Raw genomic sequence first — 27,832 nt, 5'->3', positions numbered from 1 at the left:
ACTTTAAACGATGTTGGAACAATGATACTGGAAACAACCGTAGAACAATCATCATCATCATCTGCACCAGATCATTCACAATCATCATTTAGTCACAACTCAGATAACAAAACTTTAGTAAAAATCAAAAACAAAAACACATACCATGATCAAGGCAAACCACATATCACCAAAAAATAACCAAACAATCGGAAGATTCAAATCTCAAGCAAATGAAACCCAAATTTCAAAAAGAATAATCGGTGAACATATTCACAGATCAATAATCAACAGATGTTGTACTCATATCATCACCGTTAAGAAAAATCAACACAGATCTATAAACATACAAATCAAACCTCAAGATGAAAGAATCTTGTAAGAGAAACACCGCAGAACCCTTAGCCGGCGCCCCATCTCTCGATCTAACTCTCGAACGAAACCCTAGCAATGGTTACATGAAAAGACCAAAAACACAAAGGATTAGTATAAATAAGAGGAAATCATGAAAGCATTTCAATAAAAAAAAAAGAAGAACAAACCTTTTGAATGAAGATAATCGATGAACAAAAGAATATTTTATGGTGGCGTCTGGAAGAAGATTAGGGTTTGGATGGAAAGAATGATCTCAATAATTGAAAGATGTAGGCCAAAATCTAATTTTAAGAGATGATAAAGGAAAAAAAGGGGACGGAGCACTGTTCAACGGCTTTGCGGTGATTCTCGACGAAGAAGATGCTTCTAAAGTTGCAGGTTTATTATGCTCTTATTGTTGGTGTAATTATCCAGATATAGGGCGATTCTCGGCGGTGGTGATTGTTAAAGGGGGTTAGGGTTTGTGAAGTTTGAATCGCCGGAATATAGAGAGAGAAGGAACCCTAGGCGTTTCAAAACAAAGATGAGAAGAGAGATGGTAAAAGGAAAAGGGGATGGCACTGTTGGGCGGGAAAAGAAGCCCTAATTTACTGACACGTGGCCCAAATCACCTTTCATTTATTATATATTTTTTTTGAAAGGTTTCATTTATTATATATAATAGATTTTTTTTTTGTTTTCTTAATACGTTAATAATAAAAAAAAAACATTACATAATAATAAAAAAACATACACTTAAATAAAAAAGAATACTAAAACAAAACTTGAAAATAAAAAACAAAAATACGGATATCTAGTCTTCGACATCATCTGGTAGTTGAATTGTGTAAATTTGTATAACCAAATCTGAGCAGAGATTGTTATGCGTGTCTCGGTCACGTAATTCTCTAATATTAGTTTGTTTTGTTCCACATCAGTTTCTTTAGACGAAGGTTAAATATCGTTGTCATCATAGTTATAGATCGCTAGACCTTCGTCTTCTAAAATCAAATTATGTAATACGATGCACGCACACATTATGTTCCTTAGTTTTTGGGTGATCATGCTTGTGTTGGATTTTCCACATCCATTATTGCATTATTGCTACTTCTTGAGGATCTTTGAACTTTTTCTATTTTTCGTCTTGTAGACATGCAAACAAGTTGACAAATACAAACTATTTAGTATACATTTCATCAACACTAGTATATATTTCATCAACATGATAATACTTGTGCTTGTATTATTCTCTTCTAACTTCATACTAACAGTCAGGTTCTACTTTATTTATGATGTTGAATATCGGTGACTAATCAAGACTTTCAAGAAAACCACGTTTCACTTCATGCGTCTCATACGATTGTTGAATGTCACTCCACATTGGTTAATGCAAATAGTATTTGTTGTAGAGGCTAATAACACCTTTACGGGATCTATAAATACTTTATTGTAAGTTTTCTTGTACATCTTTATTTACTCATTGATGTAGCTGTCGTGGGCTAATAAAAACAAGTATTTTATAACTTAAATACCTTAATAGTATAGGTAAGTAAGGTCGTATCCATAGGGAATTTGTGGTCAATATTTAGCAGTTTAACTATTCAGTTACTATAAACTAAAATTAGGGGCTTGTTTGATTTGAAAGAAACTAGAAAATTGATTGAAAAAAAGTTTAGCTGCGCAGGGTACTCGTCACAGCTTCAGATCTTGAATCGACACGAACAAACATGAAGAATTCGGAAGCTTGTGATGAAAGAACTCCTAAAATCACCTTTTTTTCTGCTCTGGATTCGTAAACAAAGGGTAGTTGCTGAATACCTTACTCCCCAAGCGATTTAGGTTAAAACCCAAAAGTTTCCCATCGGACCTCCCCCATGACACGCACAAGAGACCCATTCCTCCCCCATGTGTCATGGGGGAGTCTCTTTTTCAGCATCTTGTTTCCGGGCGCTCGTTCGACCCATGCATTCCAAATTTCTTCATTTATGCTCATTTTCCATCGTTTAGCCCTGTTAAACCTATACAACCTGACACCTCATTAGTACAACAAAGCGATACAAATGACAAGTTGAACTACTAAAACATTTACAAAACTAATACAAATACAACGTGTTGTTACCAACACATCACTCATCCTATGAGTCAAAGGTGGTGTTATATACTATTTGACGAACTGCGGATGTGCACGTTCGTAAAGGATTAAAGATGATTCGACCTCTTGCATCCAATGATAATATGAAAAACGACATATCTCTCTCCAAATTATTGACTTTCGTAACATAGCTAAATCTCTGAATATTTCGTCTGTGCATATGGCATTCGCAACAAAGTAGTCACCTATAATATAATCATGTGCAACTTTAGGATCTCTACTTAAATGAGTTTTTCTTGTTCTTGGACATGAGCTTTCAGCTTTATTAGTTAAAATTTTGACTGCAACTACGGTTGTTATGGTGAAAAAAATCACTTAGTATCACCCAATGAGGATGATGATGAATCAATCTTTTAATTCTCAAAATTTTGTAGGATGAAAATAAGATATAGAAAGTGAAGATTATTGTGTGAAAAATGTGAATAGTTATAGAATATAATTTTTTAAAATATGATTTTTAGTTTTGATCATTTGTCAGCGATTGAAATTCGCGTGGGAGGGGGAGTCAAGTCCCCTGGAGGTGTCAGCCCCCCACACAGGTTACAAATTTGTGGCGCCGCTCACATGGGCGTAGTATTGCCGCTCAATGCCAAGCCCCACCTCAGCAACTGCATAGTGCGGTAGAGGTATAACACACAACCTTATCCTATCCACTCACACTAAGGGGGTGTTTGTTTTTTGTGAAAAGTACTTCTGGACCTCTTATGTCTTCCTCACGCAGATCACGCGCAGACGTTTGAGTCTGCAGTGTGTGTTTTTTTTGAAAGTGATTTCATTAAAAAAGGTCTTTTAGACCTCTTCCTCGCGCAGATCAGGACTCCCCTCTTCTAACCTCTTCTCATCCTCTTCTTTCAAAACACTGGAACCCTAGCACTTACTCCTCTCAGTCGACCACCACATCTGCCCTCCCCCACCTCCTGTTGCCCGACATCACCTCTCCCACCTCCGCCTTCACCGTCGACAACACATCTCCCCTCCGCTCCTGCAACTTCACCGCCGACAACGCATCACCCCTTCACGACCCCTGCAACTCGCCCACTGAAAATGGTATATTAGATTTTTTTAGAATTTTACTCCCAAGACTAATCGATCCGCATCTCCCCTGTCGTCCGCTCCACTCCAAGTTTTGAAGAACGCATCCATTGAGTAGGGTGTCGTGTGCTCATTCACCATTCCAAAGGTATGATTCTTGATTTCCCATACATCCTTGTCTTTGATTTCATCTTCTTATGTGGTGTCTATCAATTTTGCTCTATCGTTCGACCTCAATCGCTCGATTAGTTCTTTTCAATGAAAATTTCCTCAAGTTCTATCAAATTCTTTTCGAATGTGTTGATAAATATGATTTAGCTGTGAACTTTTTACAAGTTGATCATAACTTTTATGTGGTATTATTGTTAGTTTGTATATGTATGTTTGAGTATATGTATGTGTCCGTATCGAATCTATGTATTTGATCCAGTTTGTTTGTTTGATTGTAAGTGCATTCGCATCATGAACCCTATACATGCCCGTACAGCCCTACTGCGAAAATTCAAGGGAAATAAAGAACACTTTATCTTTTTGTTCCACATTAGGAACTCCATTCCTATTTCTCATCCTATAGAATTTAAAGGGTAGCTATTCTAAAGGACCAAATTTGAGGGCTTACTATTCAACCCCATCCAACCCAGTCACAGACAGAGGTTAGGGTTAATTGGATAGCCGATGCTATGGTATGCTTATATGAGTTTTGTTATAAAGTATTTTGTTAAATTGAAAAATATTATAAAAACAAGACACCCTAATTGGAGCTATTTTAAATCCTCCTGTTCCAATTCTTACATTGCATATTGTACTACACTAACCATTTTTACATCATCAGTTTTGGTCACTTTGGTCTATAATATTAACATGACACCAAAAACTCCCACTGCATTACTAATTGGACAAGAATCGATGTGTGGTATGCCGGTAAGCATTCCATTTTTTAACCCACACCTTATCCTCTGGGCGATTGTTTTTCCACCGTAACAGTCTTATCTACATTCTGTTTGAGTGATCACCGATACTTGTGCACAGGTACTCTTCTGATACAAATTATTGTCTACAAAGCATCTATTAAATCTATTTTTTTATTCTTCAACTGTTACCCGTGTCCTATTTGTTCAAATGAATCATAACTTATGTGTGATTGGCTCGAAAATTGCATAGTTGACCGGTTACCAGTTACCTACTTTTTAAAATTTCACCTTTTTGTTATGAAATGTTGATAACTTTACTTGTATATATAGGTTTATATACTCGATATTTGATCTATTGCCATATTGGCTACATTTTTTTAATTTGACCCGGTTGAGAATTGGATAGAAAGGTGATATGATAGAAAAGCGATATGATATGCTATTTTGGACAATTGCGTTATACTAAACGTGTCGAATTATTATATGGAAAGATTAGAAAATGAGGTTTGCTGCTTCCTTAGATGAAATGTCGCGCAACACGTGATAACGAATACCACTAGTTTGTTAAAAAATGGCTTCAGTTGTTTTTGACATCTTTTTCTTTATTTCTTTTATTTGCAGCCAACATTCAGAAAAGTCTATTCCTTGGCCATAATTGTTTCAAAGCACTGGTTGGTATTCTTCCCAATTGCTTTGCATTTGGAAGCACACTGTACATAAATTAACTGTTATTTGGAATTATTGCGAGGCTATTCGCTGAAAAGAAAATGAGAAGGTGGATAAGGATGTTATGCTCAATCGGATGTGAAAAAGTGAAACTATGTTAACAGCTACGGTTCAAAGATAGGCTATAAATACTTGGTTTTGAATGTTTGGATGTTTATCATGTTAGGATAATTTTGGTTATTTGTTGTTTTAGTTGGTCATTTTTATTAGAATGTTTTATATGATTTCAAGACAAGAAAAACAGAAACGAAGATGTTTATAAAATTTTGGATTTTGTAATTTTATTCGAGTGTTTTATATAATTTTATAATAATATTGAAATTTAAATTTAATGAAAAATCAGGAAAAATGGGAGAATGGGTGATCTAAAAATGGCCGTTTTCTAGTAGTGTGTTCATAAGTTAATTATTAATGTTTATATTCTGATTTTGCTTATGATTATGTTAATTTCTTGTGTTTGTTATGGAATATAGATGTTCATCTTGATAAATTGTTTGATTAAAGTTTTTGTTTGTTTGATTATAATTGTTGTTCATCTTGATAAATTGTTTGATTAGATTTTTGTTTGTTTGATTATAATTGTTGTTCATGTTGATAAATTGTTTGATTAGAGTTTTTGTTTATTTCAACAGTTTGCAGAAGTTAAAAAACAAACAGTCTTCTTCTTGCAGATTGCAGAGGTTTGGTCCACCTCTTCTGCTACAGATATCTGCAGATGTGGTCCGCAGACTGCAGACATTTTACCTATGAAAAAACAAACAGCACCTATGTACCTGTCATAATAGGGTCATAGAATATGGAAACAAAAACAATTGCTTGCATAACACACATATGTATATATATTCTTTTGAGTGTAGTTCTTGTAATTGTTTACTTATAAAATAAATCATACATTTTCTTTTACAAATAACCGAAAAACAAATGGTGTTAACCAATCAACAAATACCAACTTCATCTACATTGAACAGTAGGTCCAAAGAGTTTCTATGCTTCATATAAACAAACGTTTTACTCAAATATTCACGTACATTTGATAACAACGGTATACAAGATAGAAAATGTTGTTTTTTTTTAACAAAAACCAAATATACTGGTGATTATAAAAGATATTTTGCGGTAAACTTATCCTTTTTCTTGACCGGCAACCAATGTTTTAAAAACCGGTTTTTAAATTAAACCGGATTAGGCTAAAAAATGGTTCAACCGGTTGAACCAGATTGTACCGAGCGGTTCAACCGGGTTAACTAGTTAACTCTATAATTTCATAAATTACAAATGGCAACAAAACAATTTATATTAGTATAAACACCCCTAACAAGAAGCTAAAGCAAAATTATAGAGCAAAGCTTAACTGTATTCGAATGCGCTAAATGTTTTAAAACTAGTATTTTATCCCCACGTTGCCGCATTGCGGGGCGTAGGTCATAAAACCGTGCTAGGTAGTAAGTGAACAACGATCAAAACTAGGAAAATCGTAAAATAAAAATGCCAATTTATACTATCATGTGACGTCAAACGTAGGCAAAGACAAAAACGAATTTGTGTGCTGAGCTGACGTAAAACACAGACAAACTGGAATTTATATAGAAAAAACTTTAACTTAAAAGACAAAAAAAGAGTTAAACTTGCAAGACAAAAATCAAATATAGAAATATGAGGGATTAAAAATATAAACTTCAACAAAAGAAAAAAAAAATATTGCAAGACAACTAAAAAAACAACCCTCCACAATCTATCATTGATTCTCTATGGTGCAAAAGAGTAAAATCAAATGCATGACATTTTAGTAATAAAAAAGCTCTTCACCAGTCCACCATTCATTCTCCATACGATGGAAAAAGACAAAGAGGTAAAATTGAAAGGATGATATTTTAGTAATTAAGTTATCAATGAGGGTTAGTTTTGATACTGTAGCCAATAGCTACTTGAAATGTTATATACAGTAGCCAATGAACTCTAGCTCAAGTAGTAGGAGGACTTGAGTTTTTCTTTGAAAACTCAAATTCAATTCCCATTTGGTGCAAAAAAGGAGTGATGCACTGGTGGGCAGTGATAGGAGACAAAGGGAAACCTGAGTTCGATCCTTGAGCCAAACGGGTTTTACTGGTAATTTTACCGCCGTGTCTACGGGCGAGTGGGTTACCGGGTTTTTCCCGGAATTGGTGGTGGGCGACTTGGGTTACTTTCGGAGTACTCCGTTTGTCCAGTGGATGCCCCAAGAGTGCTCGGGATTGATTTGTTGGCCGTTCAAACAAAAAAATGTTATATATAGTAATCTAAAATTTTTATAAAAAGTTAAAATACATGGGTTGGGTTTGTATATTTCAAAACATGTTCGGCGGCTTTGTGAACACACAATTGGTGCACGAAGTTTGTCGTGAGTATTAATTAATTAATATATACAAAAATAAATATATTTATTTATTTTTTTTTGAACGGCAAATATATTTATTTTCTTGTAATTATAAACACTTAGACTTTTAGCCAGCTCAAGTGGACATATTGCCACTTGGCCTCTCAATATTTTGTAGAATCTGAGACCCACTTAAACAGTTGGCATCCAACCTGGAAAGTATTTTGCACTTATGCTCCTCAAAAATATTGATATTTTACATTAGGTCCCTTGCATCTAAGCAAAAGCAATATATACTATTGTTTCAATTTTCTAAAAGTTTATTAAACTTTGTTAATTTAAATTTAAATATGATAAAAGTTAAGTCGATACCTATGACTATGTTGAATTTCGCTTTTCGCGTAAAGATTTGTTAGTTATTTTAATTATTTGTTTAGTGACATACATTGGTGCAAGTTAGAAGGGGTCGGGGGACCCCCGAACTTTACACTCAGTAGTGTAATATATGTGGTTTTCGTATAAAATTTTTTAGGTATATACGTTTTCGACCCCCTGGTTTCATATAAATTTTTGAGCATATACGTTTTCAACCCCCCGTCGGAAATCTCAAGCTTCACAACTGGTGACATAACCAAAACTTTTTAATCATATAGACACAATATAAACTTAATTCATATTTGCATCAATTAGGTGATAATTTAAAATCAAGTTACTAAAAGACGACAACATTAGATAATCATATTATTAAATGATTGTGCCGACCGAAGTTTAATGAACCCTTGCTAGTTTGGCCATGCATTTATTCCAAACTAAAATTAAACAAATACGTGTAAAATATGTTTTGATTTAGGGATGCAAACAAGTTTAACCAATTATGATCTTGCCTAAGCTCAAGAACAACTTGTTTAACTTAAGAGAATTTGGGTTTGAATTCAACTCGTGAATAACGTTCAAACTTAAGTCTAACTCATTTGTTATTCATCAAACGCGTTTTATTATATTTAAATCTGAGTTCATTTAGTTTCTTCATTGACACACGATTAACATGTTTAGCTCATATTTAGAAATAAACTAATAAATTACAAACCATTAGTGTATATCCATGTCATATTCCATAAAATTGAAAAGAAAGATAACATAGCACACAACAAATATACAATGATTATAACAACTTTCTTTAAAAAGAACATGATTTTATTGGACAAAGTTTCAAATCCACCAAAACTTGAAGGACACAATAGCAATACCTTGAACATTAAATTATTGCTTACATAGTTTTTCACAAACCATGATTCTTATTCGTTTCAAACTATTGCTTACATCATCAAAGAAATCATTAAAATAACTAAAACAAAATAATAAGTACAATTTTTTAGAAAGATCCGAATCTACACTAGAACATTCCAACATTGAAACCTTAATCGTACGGCTGTCAATTTACAACAAAATATCTTAAAATCTGCCACCATTGGTTGCAATCAATGACAAATGGTATCATTCCAGCATAAAACCATTTCTCTCACATCTATTTCAACTGAAAACTGACCCATGTTATCTGTCACACATAAATTCTTTATATGTTGCTTCTTTCTTGAAATTAATCTTTCTTTGAAGAAACCCATTTGTCAAATCATATAAAAATTTAATCTTTTTAAGTTTTCCTTTCTGGGTATTTCTTGAAATGCAAAATCTGATAAGGGTTTGTTAAATTATTGAATAAAGATACATACAGAAAGTTGTATCTATAGGCGATTGATCAATCTTTATAAGTTTTCCTTTCTGGGTCTGTCTTGAAATTTAAATTCTGATAAGGGTTTGTTAAATTATTGAATAAAGATACATACAGAAAGCTGTATCTATAGGCGATTGATCAATCTTTTTAAGTTTTCCTTTCTGGGTGTGTCTTGAAATTTAAATTCTGATAAGGGTTTGTTAAATCATTGAATAAAGATACATACAGAAAACTGTATCTATAGGTGATTGATCAATCTTTTTAAGTTTTCCTTTCTGGGTGTGTCTTGAAATTTAAATTCTGGTAAGGGTTTGTTAAATTATTGAATAAAGATACATACATAGAAAGTTGTATATATATATTGGTGGTGGTGGTGAAGATGGTGATCATGGTGGCGCCACCGAAGAGTTCGTTAAAGGCAGTTTTCGAAAGGGTGGGAGTGTATGGTTTTGGTGGTGGTGGTAGTAATGGTGAGAAAAGATTGAGGTATGAGATTCATGATGAGGATGATACTATGGAAATGGTGCAGATTGGTGCTGATAGAACCAAGAATGTGCTTATTTTGATGAGTGATACTGGCGGCGGTCATCGCGCTTCCGCTGAGGCGATCCGGGATGCCTTCAAGATGGAATTTGGTGATGAATACAAGGTACACGTTTCTTTCAATCCATAGGCACATATCTCTTTTATTCATAAGTTTTTGCTTCTAACAATAAACAAATAATTGGTTAATTATGTCAAGATTTGTATGTAACTTGAGAACCGTATAAATATTTGTACCTGTTACTTTACCTTTGTGACACATAAGACAGTTGCGTAACAGCATAACCGTCTTTCTTTTTCTCTCTCCTGATGATTCTGACCCGGTCAACATTTTTGGGCGATTTTCGACGGTCCTTTTGCATCAAAACTACAAGTATAGCTAAAATAGTAGAATGACTCAATATGAAAGTGGTATAGTTTTGGGTTGGAAAGTAATTAATCAAGAAAAATGATGATTTTTTTTTTTTTTTTTTTTTTTTTTTTTTTTTTTGCAATTTCAACAAAAACAGGACAATAACAATAATAACATCAGTTGTATATTTGGTGGATTTTTGTAGATATTTGTTAAGGACGTTTGGAAGGAATACACGGGTTGGCCATTAAACGATATGGAAAATCAGTACAAGTTCATGGTTAAACACGTCCAGCTTTGGAATGTCGCGTTTCATGGCACGTCTCCCCGATGGATACATGGTGTTTATCTTGCTGCAATTGCTGCATTCTATGCCAAGTATATATTTAGCCTCGTTCTGTGACTATATTCTTGGATGTTTTAAAACATTTTAGTAACCTTAATTATCTTAATTACCCCGTTTGTTCGATGAAGATGATTCTTTAGCACAATGTCATTATAATGTGAACGGGCTACATGTCAAACGGGTCAAAAGTCAAATGCACAAAACCTCCTAAACCGTTTTTTTATTTAATTTAGATTGATGTTATAAAAATACAATATTTTTAATCATATATAACACGTTAATTAATTTTAAAAATACGAAAATATGGATAAAAAATGTTGGCGGGTCAACGAGCCAATGTGACCCATTTTGACGCGTACAAAAAATCAACCCCTTTCGACCCGATCCATTAACTTATATAATAATGTTTGTGTCAAATCTTGAATTGCAGGGAGGTTGAGGCGGGTTTAATGGAGTACAAACCCGACATTATCATAAGCGTTCATCCTCTTATGCAACACATTCCGTTATGGGTTCTTAAGTGGCAAGGCTTACAAAAGAAAGTCATTTTTGTGACCGTTATTACAGATCTTAATACGTGCCACCGAACATGGTAAAAAGACATACATACATATGCCTTATCATTGGTCCTAATTATAGTATTAGATCTTCCTTAATGTATACAAATTTCTGTTGTGTAAAGGTTTCACCCGGGTGTCAAAAGATGCTACTGTCCTTCAGAAGAGGTGTCAAAGAGGGCGTTATTAGACCGCTTAGAACCAAACCAAGTACGCGTTTTTGGATTGCCCGTTCGACCCTCGTTTGCGCGTGCTGTTCTCAACAAGGTTACCACTTTTTCCGTAGTTTTCTTATCGTTAATCGCTTAAAAACGTAACCAACTTTGGTCTATTCTAATTATGTGCCTTTGTCACATAAAAAAAGTCAAAGTCAACATTTACAAACATGTCACCACCATGTCAGCACTTTCATTTCGACTTGGTAACTGTTTTCGTTATCATGGTAGTTTGGTTTTCTTGGGGGTAAAATGGTCTTTTTACAGGATGACTTACGAGTAGAGCTAGAACTGGATCCGATACTACCTGCGGTATTGTTGATGGGAGGTGGTGAAGGAATGGGCCCGGTGAAGAAAACCGCAAAGGCTCTTGCTGAATCTTTAGTCGATAAAGAAACGGGGAAGATATTAGGACAAATGGTGATAATATGTGGTCGAAACAAATCTTTAGCTTCTTCGCTCGAGTCTTTAGAGTGGAAGATCCCCGTTAAGGTAAAAAAAAGTTATATTCATTTCTTTTGAAACCAAAACGCTTTTTGTTTGAAATTATTTAAATGTTTTTTTTAATAAATAATAAGCGTGTCAAATATGATTAGACGATATATTGCTTGAATAGTAAAGTTTTTGAATAGAATGAGTTGGAACATTTTAAGCACTAAATATACCCTTTGGGCTACTTTTGACCCGTTTCACTCGACGCATTCTAGTTATTCTTTTTTAATTTTAACTGTTTGACCTGTTAGTGATAAAACATGACCTTAAGCCACAATTCATAAGTAAATGGTTAGAAATTTTAACTTCTAAAATCATGATATTTTACTACAGGTTAGAGGATTTGAGACACAGATGCAGAAATGGATGGGTGCTTGTGACTGCATTATAACCAAGGTACAATATATTCGCGTATAAGATTTTAAACATGCAAGTATTCATGATTTTAATTATTTATTTTGGTTATTGTAGGCGGGGCCCGGTACGATTGCAGAGGCGTTGATTAGAGGGCTTCCGATCATCCTCAACGACTACATTCCTGGACAAGTATGTAAAACACTACCACTTCATTTTTAACAATTTTCTTATATACATATTGTGCAAGAACTTGTTATTAACTTTGCTTCATTTTGAACCAACAGGAAAAAGGAAACGTCCCATACGTAGTGGACAATGGTGCGGGTGTCTTCACCCGTAGCCCAAAAGAGACGGCGCAGATAGTGGCCGGATGGTTCAGCACCAACACAGACGAGCTCAAGAAAATGTCTGAAAATGCGCTCAAGTTGGCTCAACCGGAGGCGGTGTTTGACATTGTTAGGGACATCCATGACTTGGCGGGTCAACGTGGGCCCCTCACTGACATGCCGTATGCTTTAACATCATCGTTTTCGAACTTAATGTAGCAAGATGTACATTCTTTGAGATTGGAGAAAAGCTTTTTTGAGTGTGGCAAGTTGTAAGTTTTTGTGGTTATGGATTAAGTAGGGTGTTTTAGAACTTGAAGAAGTTGGTGTCACACCTTTTAGTTTTGTTTGTAGTTGTACAAATGTCAAAATGAATCTTGTTTGATCCTTGATCACTGATGGGCTTATCTAGATAACTGATTTGGAATTGAAAGCTTAAAAAGTTGTTCCTTTTCATTCTTATTTTGTAGGTCTCATTGATGATAAAATATACGAACTCGATTTGGGGGCGTTTCAAGCAGTGGCGAACCTTGATCCGAATGACCCGGGGGGGGGGGTCGAAAACGTATATACCCAAAAATTTCTATAAAAATAATGCCATCAAGACTTATTTAACATGTTTGACCCGTTTCCTATATATGTATTTTTTCTCTTACCTGCTATCAGTAAAATACAAGTATACAACCGAATTATCCATTTTCGTATGCATGGGTCAAGATGTTTGAAGGGTCCAGAACAGCCATCATGACAAAGGTAAAGACTGAAGAAGATGAAAATGTGTTCCATCGGTTTTAAATGACTGAAAACAAAAACCGCAGAAGTTATAAAGGAAGAGAATACAAAACCAAATCCTACAGCTCAACAAACGTATTCACTTATTGTCTTCAATATCCAAGTCAATAACACCTATGTTGTTACCATAATTTTCACAAAGATTATGTACGGGTCATGTGTACCTCAATATTCGACAACCCTTTTGAGGATCATGAGTTCGTGTGGTGTTCAATTCTCAGAATCGCGGTAAATTGGTTGATGCATCCACTTAAGGGTCAAATTGAGTTTCCCGGATTTAGCACCTTCGAGTGGAAAACAGTCGCTGTATTCTCCTTCGAGTATGACCTTAGTTAGTGTCAAAATACATCTTCCTATGTATTCCTGCATATAAACAAACAGGTATCACATTCTCCAAAATAAGCATGATAAAGTAAAATGCCAAAATCGTCCTGAGGTTTGGGCTGATTGGTCTGTTACATCCAAAATTTAAAAAAAAAGTGTATCTAGACACTAACGTTTTGATTTAGTCACCATTCCCAGTTAAAATGTATGGTTAATTCAGGGATGATTTTGGCAACAATTTACCCATTTATTTTTCAGTTTTTTAAAGAATGGACAATTTTGGCAATTTACCCACTTATTTTTCAGTTTATCAAGAATGGCCTGAAAAACTTTAGTCATTTAAGCTTTTTTATACACAACTAGTGTGTTAAATATCATTCAAAGTATATATATTATCCCTAATAAATTACTAATTTAATTTTTCAAATAAAGAGAATTTAGGAGGTTGTATGTATTAGAAATACTCTTTGAGCGACTTTCGACCCATTTCCCAATTAGCGAATCTTTTTTATTTGACCCATTTATATGACAGCCCAAATGGGTCAAAATTGCCACCTTTAACAATCATTATAAAAAAAAACTATTTTTGAGCAAAGAAAAAATAGAGTAAAGTACACGAATGGTCCCTGTGGTTTACCAAAATTTTGGACCTGGTCCCTAGCTTTCTAAAAGTACACAGATGGTCCTTGTAGTTTGCACTTGGTAACCCATTTAGTCCCCAACGTTTCCAAAAGTACATGGATGGTCCCTGTGGTTTACGCTTTGTAACACATTTAGTTCGTAACTTGGTCTTGCTAAAACCTTTAGATTTGTTGGCTGAGGACCGTCCGTACTTTTGGAAAGCTAGGAACGAAATCCGAAATTTTGGTAAACTGCAGGGACCATCCGTGTACTTTACTAAAAGAAATATTCGTTACACGCATGTACCTTCCCAAATGTATCATGATCATATACTTCAACAACGAGCATATCATGCAACCCATCCTCCACAACAAAGTCGAAAGTCTGATTCCAAACCGGGTTCAAATTCTCGTTCACAACCTGCAAACACGTAAACAAAATCTTTATAAAAGACAAATACGACATAATTCACAAGTGAACCATTAAAAAGGTAAACAAAAGTACCCTGGTACTGTTTTTCATCCCGGTTTTCTTCATAGTGAGCACAACAAAAGGATCAGTCTTTCCCAAAAGATCTGTAGATGGTAAATCTTCGGCAGATGTCACAGTGACGGAAAGCACTCCTCGTATAATTACGGTTCTTTTCTTATTTACTAAATCGCCATCTTCGGTTTCTCCGGTTTGAAGAACCTTTTCTAGAGATGTCATGGAGAAGTCGGAAGTAAACGGGTTCGTGAACGTGTTATCCATGCCGTATGGGCAATACAGTAGTTCCAAGTGTACCTACAAGACAGACATGTATCACTTGTCATTTATAAACAGATCATGCAATTTTAGCTCACCTTAAAAAACATTAAAATGATTTTTCGAAGAGAGGGTTAAGAAAAGGTAGGGTGGGTAATTGAGAGGGTTAAGTAAAAACGAGGGGAAATGTCCGTTTACCCCCTGCACTGTTAGTGAGTAACGTTGCAATTTAACGTCGTTAAGGTGCAGGGTCGAACATTGATTCATTCTGGAAACGACGGGGTGTAAAGTTGACGAAATTTGAAAACAGGGTGTAAACGTGTCAGTGGGTGTCAACCACAAGGTGTAAAACTCCAGTTTACTCCTAATATTTGCTCGTTCAATAAAACAACATACTGATTTCTAATGTTATTCGGTTTTTTTCTTGAACTAGGAACAATAAGTGGCTTTCTTTATTGCCAACTAGGTTAGATTCTCCTGTAGTACACGGCTTGAATTAGTAAAAATTGGTTTTACTTTTTCATTTTGTAATTTTAAATATGTGAGAGATCATAACGGTGAATTAAAGTTTTATTATAAAACGGTAAGTGTAAATAATGAAAACGCGCAAGGTTGATAAAAACGAAATAATGAAAGTATTAAATGTAATATTGAAAAACAAATCGGGTAAATTTGAAAGAGGTAAGGATCCATGTGTAAGTTAAATGGATATACGGTTTGGCTGCTTAGAATTGTGAGATGTGTCCCCTTAAAATTTTTATTTATAAGGTAAAATAAATAAATAAATAAATAATCTAATCTAACTAATATAATAAAAGAAACCAACTTTTGGACACGTGTCATTCATTGAAGGTATCCTTAAATCTATATTTATCTAAATAAATAAATAATAAATTAATATTAAATCTTATCATACTTTAATAAAATATTATCCTCAAATCTAAATTGTTAATTTAATATATTTTTAAAACAAATACCTCTCTTATCTCCTTATCTTATATTAAATATATAAATAATAAATAAATATTAAATGTTATCCTAATTTATTAAAAATATAACGTTTTTTATTATTGGTATACAAAATTATGTTTATTCAACTCGTGTACAACGCGGGGTTTTTAAGGATATAATTTTTTTTTTATTATTTGGTAGATTTTTCAACCCGACTATACATGGGTTTTTTAAAGATACGACGTTTTTAGTATTTAATATACAAAATTACATTTATTTAGGATATAATTTTTTTTATTATTTGGTAGATTTTTCAACCCGACTATACATGGGTTTTTAAAGATACGACGTTTTTAGTATTTAATATACAAACTTACATTTATTTAATATGTGTAATACACATGGTTTTTAAAGATATAACTCTTTTTTTGATCTATTCAACACGTGTAATATACGGGGTTTTTAATGATATATTTTTTTTATTATTTGGTAGATTTATTCAACCCGATTATACACGGGTTTTTGAAAGATACGACGTTTTTAGTATTTAGTATACAAAATTACATTTATTTAATCTGTGTAATACACATGGTTTTTAAAGATATAACTTTTTTTATTATTTGATATATAAAATTACATTTATTTAACCCGTACAATATACAGGGTGCAAAAAGATATAACTTTTATTATTTAACATATAAAATTACATTTATTCAACCCGTGTAATACAAGAGGTTCTAATCTAGTATAGAGATAGAAGAGACAGGGATAGAGATTATATAAAGCTTTAACATGTATATTCCTATATTCTAGGAATTAAAAATTAATATTTAAATTAAATTAAGTTTTAGTGTAAAAGATAAATGTGGGATGCCTAGGCAAAAAGTTAATGAAGCTCTATGATTTTTGTATTTTCCGATAGAAATTAGGAGAAAACAGAAATAATTATCGAAACAAACCATTTAAGTTCATAGAATAGTATTTTATTTACCAAAACAATATCCAAAATACATATAGTAATTCTACTTTTTTTTTTCTAAAAAAAGATATAAAAAAACCATAAACTTTCTTTAGCTTAAGAGCAACTCAGAATCGGATCGGTAAAAAGCTTGAACAAGCCAGAGCCCGAGGTCAAGGCTGAAATATGACTCGTTTAGTTTATCGAGCTCGAGCTTTACATACAAAGCTCCTTTAGGCCCGTGAACCCAAACAAATTTTATACTATTTTTCTTATATATAATATACATACTATTTAACATTGGCGAGCCGAGCTTTGGCTTGTTTAAGCTATCGAAGCGAGTTCGAGGAGAGTTTTTAGCTCGTTTAAAATTGTTCTCAACTTACCTCGTGCCGAGCCAAGCCGAACTTAAGCTCTTGGGTTTTACTTTCCAGCCGAGCTCGATCTCAAAACAGTCGGCTCGAGCTACAAAAAAAAACATGATCGAGCTTGGCTCAGCTCGGCTCGTTTACACCTACTTTTTTACCAACAGGAATCAAGAGTTACCTTCCCCCGATCTTTATTGTCCCTCTGAAGATCCAAATCTTTTACCAATTTTATCCAAACATCCTTGACTTTACCAGGCTCAAGTTGACTCAACTGCACTTGAGCACATCCAAGGAGCTCAGCTGCTTGAAGCCCTTCATCATCGAATATTTTTACCGTCAAGTGTTGTGTCGAAACATCTTCGACCACAAACTCAAAATGTTCGTTCCAAATTGGATTCAAGTCGTTGTTCTGAAGATAATATAACAAATAAATAAACGAGGAGTGTTTACGTATCTAATGAAGGAGTGAAAGTTATACGAAAGAGATGACTACTTACGATAACTTTACTAGTTTGCATTCTATTACGTAAGGGACGTATGTATAGCTCAGCGAAAGGATCGGATTTCCCAATAATGTCTTTGTTTTTTAAACCTTGAGCTTGTACGAGTTTCACCTCGAGTGTTCCCACAGGCTTTAGTTCAAGGTCGCTATTGATTAAACGATTCAAACCGCATAGATCAGATAATCTCAACATATATTTGTTTTTATACAATTATACTTTTAATTAACTTTTTCAATAGATAGCATAAATGAGGAGAAAATTAGAAATAGGTACTAAATGTCATATTGTCATTCTTTTTGATAACCATGAGAAGGAAAACTAATGGGGCCCACCAGTTCCCTGATAACCAATGGAATCACGTAAAACACTTATTGTCCGAATTTTTCATTTTTTACTGATAAATAGTGTGCCAAAAAAGAATACAGATATAATTATTTGGATCAAATAATTTAAAAGGTTGTATGCACTACAATTACATTTTTGAGGATTTTTGACCCATTTGACCCGTAACCATATCGACCCACCAATAATATTGATTGAAGATGTACCTGTAATCTCCAGGCAAAATGGGAATTACTTTTCGAACGGGCCAGGTGATCGAATCCTCAATGGCATCACGTATAGTACTCTGTGTAAACAAGAAAACTTAAGAGAATGCAAATACAGGTTCGCGTTGAAAAGATTTAGGAGGTTGTACACATTAACAGACTTTGGTCAAATTTCAATCTGTTTGACCCGTTCCACTTTTATAAGTAACAAAATGAATAGAGCAAAGAAAAATAAAATATTTTCATACCTCAAGGGCATCAGCAACACCAGGAATAGTTGAAATGTCACCACCAACTACTTTTAGTTTGAAATCCAAGTTTTTCTGTATAATTTAGAAGAATAAAGAACTTTTATTCTAGCCAATGAATGTATAGCCAAACTAAAAGACTACAGAAGAAAGAAAACGTACCTTGTGTCTCAAAGAAAACGATACGGCTCCAAAACAAGGAAACTCGGGAACTAGAGGCTTAAATATCAACCTAAAAACGCCAGTAAATGCAATATTCTTCACCTATACAAAAAAAGGAAAAAAAAGATCATGAATATAATCAATCTTTGCTAAAAAAAATGTAAATCTGATTATTTTTACGACTCAAATTACGTTAATTGTGTTTACTAGCCACATCCAAACACACCTTTTAATAATGTCTCGCTATCGACATTGATTCTTCGTGGATGAAAATAAATATGTATTTTTGTATTTGTTAGTTAAAGCTAGTTAGTAATGTACACGGATGGTCCCTGTGGTTTACCAAAAGTTTGGATTTAGTCCTCAGTTCTTTTTCCAAAAGTACATGCATGGTCCCTGTGGTTTGCACTTTGTAACACATTTAGTCCCTAACTTGGACATGCTAAAACCTTTAGATTTGTTGGATAGGGACTAAATGTGTTACAACATGCAAACCGTAGGGACGATCTGTGTACTTTTGGAAAACTATGGACCAAATCCAAATTTTTGGTAAACCATAGGGACCATCTGTGTACTTTACTATATTATTTATTATCTAATAATAGCAAAAGACAGGTACCCAAACGGAATTACCTGCACAGGCAATCCAACTCCAAGTCGGGTCTGGATATCAAGTATTATACTCGGGTTCCCGTCCCAATCCATCTCTAACTCCATAGTTATGCCATCACCCTCACCTTCGCCTTCAATGATAGTAACTCCTAAACAACACAAACGACAATAATGTGAAATCTTCACCTTAAAGCATGAAAACAAATGAAAGAATAGAGGAAAATGGTAAGAACCCATTTAGCCTGATCACCTGTAAATTGTGGCGCAACTGTGCCAAGAGTAAACTTGGAAAATGTCAAAGAAGACAATACTATTGGTCTATATCGCTCAAGAACTGGCTCCATGCTGGCCTTTATAACTTCAGATGCTGCCTACTCAACAATCCAAATTCCAAAATCACATAATAAGCAGGATGCCAAATAATAGATTTGGAATAATAGTTTCGTACCGGTTGAAATTTTTTTTTTGTCAAAAGGGTAGAGTAGAAATTACTTGTATACTCTAGTTTCATCCTTCTTTTCTTGATTACTTGGTTAATAATCACTATTTTCCGAAAGAGTAAACTGCCATTTTGGTCCCTGTGGTTTGTTCACTTTTGCCACTTTAGTCCAAAACTCAAACCTTTTGCATCTGGGTCCCTGTGGTTTTAGTTTTCTTGCCATTCTGGTCCAAAAATGAAATCAGGTCATATTTGTCTTATAAAATCATGCTATTTTGTCCTTTCCCTTAGGGGCAAAATGGTCATTTGTTTTTTTATAAATAAATACCAGATTTTATAAGACAAATATGACCTGATTTGCCCATGAGAAAAAAGACAAAATTGCAAGATTTTATAAGACAAATATGACCTGATTTCATTTTTGGGCCAAAATGGCAATAACACTGAAACCACAGGGACCCAGATGCAAAAGGTTTGAGTTTTGGACTAAAGTGGCAAAAGTGACCAAACCTCATGGACCAAAATGGCAGTTTACTCGTTCCGAAAACTCAAATAATATGAAAAACTGATTTTTACAACTTCAAGCGGAACAAGTTGCACCAAAACACTCATTTCAGCACCATGTTTTATTACAGTTGATTATTTAGTTCTACATATTCAGCATTACTTTCGAAATGCACATACAAATTATACACAGCCACTACACAACGATAAACTACTGCTTACGATTAGCTTATTGTTCAGGGTCTAATAATAATCAGCTTTAAAACATATGCAACAAAATTGATTATCAAAGAGTAGAGTGAAATTACTTGTATGCCCTAATTTTACCCTTTATCTTAGATCCTTAAAACAGTTAGCATACACATCAGTGGCGGACCCAGGAAATTTTTCATGGGGGTGCGGAACATTTTTAAAAATTTTAGGCCCCAAGATATATAAGTAAAAATATTGGTTCGTATCGGGTCGGTTCGAGTCGGGTCGGGTCATGTAAAACAAAATAACATCAAACTAAATGGTTGATATGGTCCTCTTAGTAGATATGCCCTTCTAATCTCATCTCGTTGATTCACGTTATATGATTCAATCGGCTTGCGATTATAAGGATCCGAAGGAAGAGTATCCACATCAACGAATTCGGAAGATGTATCAATTTTTCTCTTGAGAAATCGCGCCATAACGTCCCTACTCATGGTTCCTACTGGCTATCACAAACAAATTGATCTATAAGTTCATGGCTCCATAACATATTACATAATGTATCAAGTATTCAAACACTAGAAAGCAGTGATGATAGAAAGCAGGAGAGAATATGTAAGGGTTTTGGGCTTATTTATTTTATTTTAGTTTGAAATATTGTTGATTTGTTGGGTTTGTTTATTGGGCTAAGACTTAGTAGTGGGCTAGTTAAAGATGTTGGGTGTTTGAGTTTAGTTATTTAGGTATTAAAAGTTATATAATTTAGGTAGTGTTTTTAAAAAAAATAAGAGTTTACTAAAAACAATTTTAAAATATAAATTGATAACACTTTTTACCTGTGGGGTACGGACAAAAAAATCCAAGGGGTGCGGACGAAAAATTTCAAGGGGTGCGGACGGGATTTTCGACGGAACTTAGCACTAATTTTTTTTTTTCCCGGGGGTGCGCCCGCCCACCCTAGGGAAGACTTAAGTCCGCCCCTGATACACATTCAATCCTCCGTCTCCGTCTTTACAATATAACTAAAAACACACTTTTATCAAAATTTTGTTTAATTTTTAAAAACCTCCAACATCCAACTCTCCATCTCTATCTTTGATTCTTTATCTTACGCACAAACAATTATTTTATCATTTTCTCTCTTTTATACACTCTGGATAAAATGTAGAGGGTTGAATATGAGCCTCTAGATATACAGGTGTACTTTAGTTTTCTGTAAAACTTTTCTATCATAGAGAATCCAATGTAGTGGTGTTTTAGTTGTTTCCTCTATTATATAGAATATTATATAAATGGTCCCTCTAATTATATAAGGGTAGTTTAGTCATTTTACACTGAATTAACAAAAAAATTAACGGCAGTTAGTCTTAGTACTCAAAGGTGTTACAAAATTGAACCCATAGAACCTGAACCCGTTACAAAAAAAAAAAAAAAAAAAAAAAAAAAAAAAAAAAAAGTTAATAAAGCTCCAATGTCCTCATGTCATTTGACAGTTGATTATTTCATTTCGATTACTTAAATTAGACGTACTGTACAACAAAGAAGAAATCAACACTTGCGAAACTGACCTGATCAACATAGGGCCAGATCTTACAAAGATGAGCATTAAGCCAATTCAACTGAAATATCAAACAATACAATCAGTCTCCGGAAATAGATACAGCATTGACATAGAGTAAATAAGCAGGAAGAATAAATAAAACTCAACTTCTGTCTCTTTGAGAAAACAACCCAAGAAGGGTAGAATTCTGGGCCCAGCAACTTCTTTGAATCTTCAACAGTCATTCTTGCAAGACTCGCAATCGTCACCGCCTTTATCAGATATTTTAGCCCAGAATTAGTTATACATATGAAGGAAGTTATATATATATATATATATTGTGTGTGTGTGTGTGTTCTTGTGTTAACATAACTGTTTAGTTTATGCATTTCATCTCTAATTACTTTAGTGCAAACTATGAGTTTTCAGCACCCTAAGTATCCGTTGCGTACAATTCAGCAATAAGATAAACGCAAACAGAGTCCTTTTACGCCAAAATAAACAAGGATTTTAGTGTGTCAAAGCTTAGTTAAATGTGATGGACATAGTTGTTAGTGAAGAATAGCGACAAATAGCGATAAGGTACCTATATGCTACATAGCGAATAGCGTTACATAGCGGCGCTATTTTATAAATAGCGATACGCTAGAAAAAAATTATATGTATATTATATCAAAATACTCTTGTATATACGCTATTTTACATGTATATTTAACAAAAACCTAAATCCAACTATTTTATAGCTATATTTAATTGTTATTTATATAAAAAAAAATTAAAGGTCGCTATCTATCGCTACAGAGGCTATAGCAAGACAAGACCTATACGCTACGCTATTCGCTACAGCGAGCGTAGCCATCGCTATTGACAACTATGGTGATGGACCAAATGTTTGGAGTTCGTAACTACTAATTACTTGATTGTGTTGAATCGCTTGGGTTTTAGAGGTGTTCGGTTCTCAGGGCCGGCCCAAGCCCAAGTATTTTGAGGCTTGGGCTTTAGGCCTCCAAATCAATAGGGTCTCTAACTTAAAAGAAAATTATATATGATATATGGTTGGGCTGAACTTATCTTTATACATATAAAAAAACAAAAAAAATTAAATTAACTTCGGCAATAATAAACCTTTAAGTTTATTTTGTCGGTCCCAAGGCCGGGTAAAGGAGGGTTTTTCTCAAATAGTTTTTTTTTTTTTTTTTTTTTTTTTTTTTTTGGAAAAGAGGCCTTGAGTTTTTAATTCGCTTTAGGCCACCAAAATGGTTGAGCCGGCCCTGTCGGTTCTGTTTGGTTTTCGGTTATAAACTAACAGAATCTAAAACTGAATAAACCAGACCGAATAACCAGAATAAACGAAACCAAACTGATTAACATTTCATCCATCTTTCCTCATATTTTGTGAGTGCAAGAAAGAGAAAATAACCACAATAAATATTATTTAATTGAATAGATATACAAACGTGGAACCCAAACAGTTAAGCACTAACATAAACTAAAAGAGAGTCATTTACAGCAGGATAAACAAGAATTCTAGTGTGTTAAAGCTCAGAACTACTCAACTCTGTGACATAAAGCTAGGTACACTAACCTAATAATTCTAAGCTATGCAAATCTACAAACAAACAATTGCAAACTTTATAATACAAACGAACACTATATCAACATTCAACTATTTGAGTTTCAATTCAACTCTCTACGTTACAAACACAAACAAATTACAAAGCTGAACCAAATCAAACTTACAAGTGCAGAGCGACTCTTAGATCGAGCATTTTCAGACCGAACGAACACAACAATCAATCCAATTCCAACTATAACGCCGGATATTAATCCTGTAACGAACGCCATTCTTCGAACGAAAACAGTACGGATGTTGGATGAAACACCGAATTACAAACAGTTTATTTCCTAGCAGAGCACTGCAGTGCAGTAGTATCCGAAGATAAAGTTTTGTTCGCTAGAATTTTGGCATTTTGCTTGATTTTTTGGTAGGTGTTTTGGTGGTTGTGTGTGAGAGAGAAAACGTGACAGTTTCTAGAGACTATTTTGGCAATGCCACCACTATGACCGTTATTAAAAAATTAATTTTTAAATCTATATATTTATCTTCCACTTCCATTTTAAATCACACACGTCGTCGTATTCACCCCAAATTCAAACCAAACCAAACCAAACCATTTCACTCTAATCCACCCTCATTTCAATGGATTCATAAAAAAAATCCTAAGGTGTCCGTTCTAGCAAACAAGGCGTCGGTTCGAGCTGAGGTGGGATTTATGGTGGTGACTCGTATATACCACACCAACCTACGCACCCTTTATGTATGGTGGGCAACAACCAAACTATATTTTTTCACAACCTATAGTTCAACCGGTTCGGTTCGATTTCTCTTCAAAAGCGATGAATAACTTCAATGCGTTTGCTACGTATAGGAATCCATCCAGTGATGGATCTAGAAAAAAAGTTTAGGGGTATCATTTTTTTAGCGTACATTCATAGAACGGAGATTTTTTTTTACTATGCATTCAGGGGTGTGAACATATTTTGTGGGGATCCAAATCAAATTTGGTTTTTGGCTAATTTTAACAATACACGTATTACAAACACAAAAAACGATTGTCAATTTCTTTTTACATTAATTTAGTTGGTATTTAATGGATTTACATTTTATATTTTAAGCTTTTATAAAAATGGTTTAGTAAAGTACATGCCTATATATAAAAAAAAACATTATTCAAATATATTAAAAAGAAAAAGCTTATTAAAACATTAATAAACTACATACTAAACAAAATATATTTTTTAAGCTTGTCTACTATGTCGTTCACTTGTCATTTACATTTTAATTTTTTTTTTTTTTACTTTAGGGTGAACGGGGCGCAATCGGTGAGGTGATCGGTGAACCATTTCCCCGATCGGGAACACCGCCGCCATCCCCGCGGGGTCCCGAATCGGGGGTGAAGATGGGCATGGACTCACCGATGGAGGAGGGGGGAAGTTTGGTGGGCCAGCCTTGGATCCATCCAATCATAGATTTTCTTTGTTTTTTTTTTTTTTTTGAATAAAAAAATAAGGGGAGTTAAGAGGGGAGTGGCGCCATCAAATGGGGGTGTTAGGGGAGTTTAAGAGGGGAGTTGACGTGGCACACGGGGATTGGTTTGGCGTAAGAGAGGGCACTCACCTATTAGGTGTGCACCCCCTTCACCCTTAAGCCTTTATTTAACCTTTTAGTGTACCTTGCTTGAATTAAAAACAAAAGCCCAATACAACACTATGTGTGGACTTATCATTTACATTTTAATTTTTTTTTTTTTACTTTGACCCTTTGTTTAACCTTTAAGCGGGCCTTAATTGAATTAAAAACAAAAAACCCAATACAACATAACTTCATCTTCATTATCACCACTTAACATAGTAACTGTTGACGTGGTCGACCAGGGTATAAATTTTAGATATATTTTAAGCATCTTTTATTCGTGGATCAAGCTTTACATTTATAAATCACGATACAATACTATCACTCTACACAAGTTAGGGGAAGTGCACCCATCGTAGACGTAGTATAGTGATGGTAAGATACCGAGTTTGTCCAAGAACACAAGAGCTTTTAATACCGACTTATCGTTAACGTCTAATCTAACCAAATTTTGATAAAAATTTTGAAAGTTTTAAAAGATAAACTAGAAATAAAAATGTAAATGAAAGGAAAAATAAATGGACAAGAAGGAACCACTTGGTTCCAACTCCTCTTTTATGTATCCTTTGATGATTTCCGCACTTTGAGCTTTTTAAGAGATTATCTTAGTTATAGTGGCATGCCCCTCTTGTGAAGGCGACGCTACCCTCAACCATTGGTCCGAGTCAACAGGGATACAGTCCTGGAAGCTCGGATTATTGAAAGATAATTAAATAAGTTATTAATGCGAAAAGTGGTAGGCCCCTCTTGTGAAGGCGACGTTACCCTGAGCCATATTTACTTACTTGGATTTATGTCGGTAAGGATTGGGAACGTGTTGTTTTGGCATGTTCTAGATTTGTAAGAACCAAACGAGCTATTGTCACACCCTCAAATTCCAAGTGCGGAGTACTACCGCGAGGCGTGTGACTGCCCAGGATCAAGCCATCAATCATATTGAACCATAAAATAATAAATAGTTTTTATCACTACCAATATGTTTAATGACTAAAGTCCAAAGTTCGCAGTTTAAAAGTAGTTAATAAAGTAAACAACGGAAGCATAAGTTCAACAGTTTAAAACATCAGTTTCAAGTCCGTAATTATTAAAGAAACCCAACTAGGGTTTAAGCGACCACTACACTCCCCAGCTGCAAGCTCCTGATCCATCACTAAGTACCTGCAAAGCATGCAGTAGGGTGTCAACATAAAGTTGGCGAGTTCACGAGTTGTCCAGTTTTAATTCCATAAAACTTGTGTTTGTGTTAAGTTACTCATTAATACCATGTCATGGGGAGCTACCCCATATGTAAGCTACTAAACTGCGTAATACCGAATACTTTTCGACCTGTTGTTTCGTTGTTGCCCCGTTTGTCAATGTCTATCATCATTGACGTTTTGCCAAGGTCTATTAGTTCACGACCGATCCTCTCCAGGCACGGTGTGAGGTTGGTGAAACCTAAATAGCGATATCAACTAATAACTCGTTCGCTAGGCACCGACGACTAATCGGTATAGAAAGTAGGGACTTCGTGATAGAGTTTCATTTAGTATACTTGTTGCATCTAATATAAATAGTAATTAACCATATTCCAAACCAGGAATAATAAGCAATCCCAAACCTGGGAAAGTGTCGTTTGTTCTGTTTCCCAACCACCGGAAACGCATGCTTTTAGTAAAGTGTGTGAACTCACCTTGGTTTTGCTCGGCAGGTAATTTACTTGTTTTTAACAGTTGGTCAACCACGTCCTATTATGGTTACCAATACTAGTCAGGTTTTTGTTATGCAAGTAGTTCACGTATATGTACAAATAACTAACAAGTAGCACACAAGTTTTTCACATCACATACGAGGCATACGATAATCCTTATAATAAGCCCAACAGATGAATAGTTCACATACAGCCCAATAACATGACCCATTAATGAGTTTGCGGTTCAAGTATAAGTGTGTGGTCCAATGTCGTCTAGTCCGTATACGTGTGTGCGGTCTGATAACCTTTGAGTCCAGTAGGCGAGTGTGCGGCCCAATCAGTATGCGGCCCAATGAGAGTGTGCGGCCCACTGCCTAGTGTGCGGTTTCTAGGCAGTGTGCGGTCATGCAATTAGTAATTGTACTGTGTGTATCAGAGGTTGTACCTGGAAGTGTGCGGACAACCCAATATGCGATCCGCTTAACACCCTTGTACCCTGTGCAGTCATAGCTTGTACACTGGTGTGTACGGTCTCAAGGGTGTGCGGCTTAGCTTAAACCTTGGTGTATGATGTGCTTGGCAAGTTGTACTCTTTTGTTGGTGTGCGGTATCTTTTTAAACAGTAAACCATCAAGGTGATTCCATCAATCAAAACACAGATTGTAACATAATGTTTGGATTCAATAGTCCGGCATTATCATACAATAATCATCGATCATCGAACATAGATTTAGACTTCATTTTAACAAACGGATTAACCACACATGTATTATCAAAATGGATCTAGGGTTCTATTTCACTATCATGCATCAAGGCACTAGCTTTTTAGAAAAATCATCACTTATCAAACATTCATGTATATACATCACATCGATCTTTACTCTATATCGCATAGCATTATGAACAGATCTTAACCAAGGATCATCATTAATATTCATAAAAATCTAATCTTTGGTAGCACAACAAAGCCCTAGTTTTTATAAGGAACATCTACCCTTTAATACCAATGATTTGTTAAAACAGAACAATCA

At 34.6% G+C, this 27,832-nt stretch overlaps 2 protein-coding genes across 2 annotated transcripts; one reads left to right on the top strand and one right to left on the bottom strand.

Moving 5' to 3' along the window:
- Positions 1 to 9,068: 9,068 nt before the first annotated feature.
- LOC110877347 (monogalactosyldiacylglycerol synthase 2, chloroplastic) lies at positions 9,069 to 12,883 on the top strand. Its single transcript, XM_022125491.2, has 8 exons — positions 9,069 to 9,888; positions 10,340 to 10,512; positions 10,911 to 11,072; positions 11,163 to 11,304; positions 11,520 to 11,744; positions 12,078 to 12,140; positions 12,216 to 12,290; positions 12,386 to 12,883. The coding sequence occupies exons 1-8, from the start codon at positions 9,619 to 9,621 to the stop codon at positions 12,644 to 12,646; spliced, it is 1,371 nt and encodes a 456-aa protein (XP_021981183.1). The 5' UTR covers positions 9,069 to 9,618; the 3' UTR covers positions 12,647 to 12,883.
- A 305-nt stretch (positions 12,884 to 13,188) lies between these two features.
- Positions 13,189 to 24,002, bottom strand: LOC110877348 (synaptotagmin-5). The gene is made up of 13 exons (XM_022125492.2): positions 23,677 to 24,002; positions 22,104 to 22,208; positions 21,965 to 22,015; positions 19,509 to 19,629; positions 19,280 to 19,407; positions 18,647 to 18,748; positions 18,485 to 18,559; positions 18,237 to 18,316; positions 17,683 to 17,833; positions 17,364 to 17,594; positions 14,669 to 14,947; positions 14,471 to 14,584; positions 13,189 to 13,582 (listed from the first exon to the last, which is right to left on the bottom strand). Exons 1-13 carry the CDS (start codon positions 23,779 to 23,781, stop codon positions 13,430 to 13,432), a joined length of 1,695 nt encoding a protein of 564 aa, XP_021981184.1. The 5' UTR covers positions 23,782 to 24,002; the 3' UTR covers positions 13,189 to 13,429.
- Between the last annotated feature and the right edge of the window lie 3,830 nt (positions 24,003 to 27,832).

This window comes from Helianthus annuus, chromosome 9 (assembly GCF_002127325.2).
Source record: "Helianthus annuus cultivar XRQ/B chromosome 9, HanXRQr2.0-SUNRISE, whole genome shotgun sequence".
NCBI lineage: Eukaryota > Viridiplantae > Streptophyta > Magnoliopsida > Asterales > Asteraceae > Helianthus > Helianthus annuus.
Note: the sequence above shows the minus strand (reverse complement) of the source record. Positions and strands in the feature narration are given on the sequence as shown.

What these genes read in the sequence shown, in the direction of transcription:
- LOC110877347 (XM_022125491.2), top strand. Translation starts at nt 9,619, where the DNA reads ATGGTGATCATGGTGGCGCCACCGAAGAGTTCGTTAAAGGCAGTTTTC. An exon ending in AATACGTGCCACCGAACATG is followed by an intron (nt 11,073 to 11,162) that starts GTAAAAAGACAT and finishes TGTTGTGTAAAG; the next exon opens with GTTTCACCCGGGTGTCAAAA. An exon ending in GTGACTGCATTATAACCAAG is followed by an intron (nt 12,141 to 12,215) that starts GTACAATATATT and finishes TGGTTATTGTAG; the next exon opens with GCGGGGCCCGGTACGATTGC.
- LOC110877348 (XM_022125492.2), bottom strand. Translation starts at nt 23,781, where the DNA reads ATGGCGTTCGTTACAGGATTAATATCCGGCGTTATAGTTGGAATTGGA. An exon ending in TTTTCTCAAAGAGACAGAAG is followed by an intron (nt 22,016 to 22,103) that starts TTGAGTTTTATT and finishes TTGATATTTCAG; the next exon opens with TTGAATTGGCTTAATGCTCA. An exon ending in ACAATAAAGATCGGGGGAAG is followed by an intron (nt 14,948 to 17,363) that starts GTAACTCTTGAT and finishes TCTGTCTTGTAG; the next exon opens with GTACACTTGGAACTACTGTA.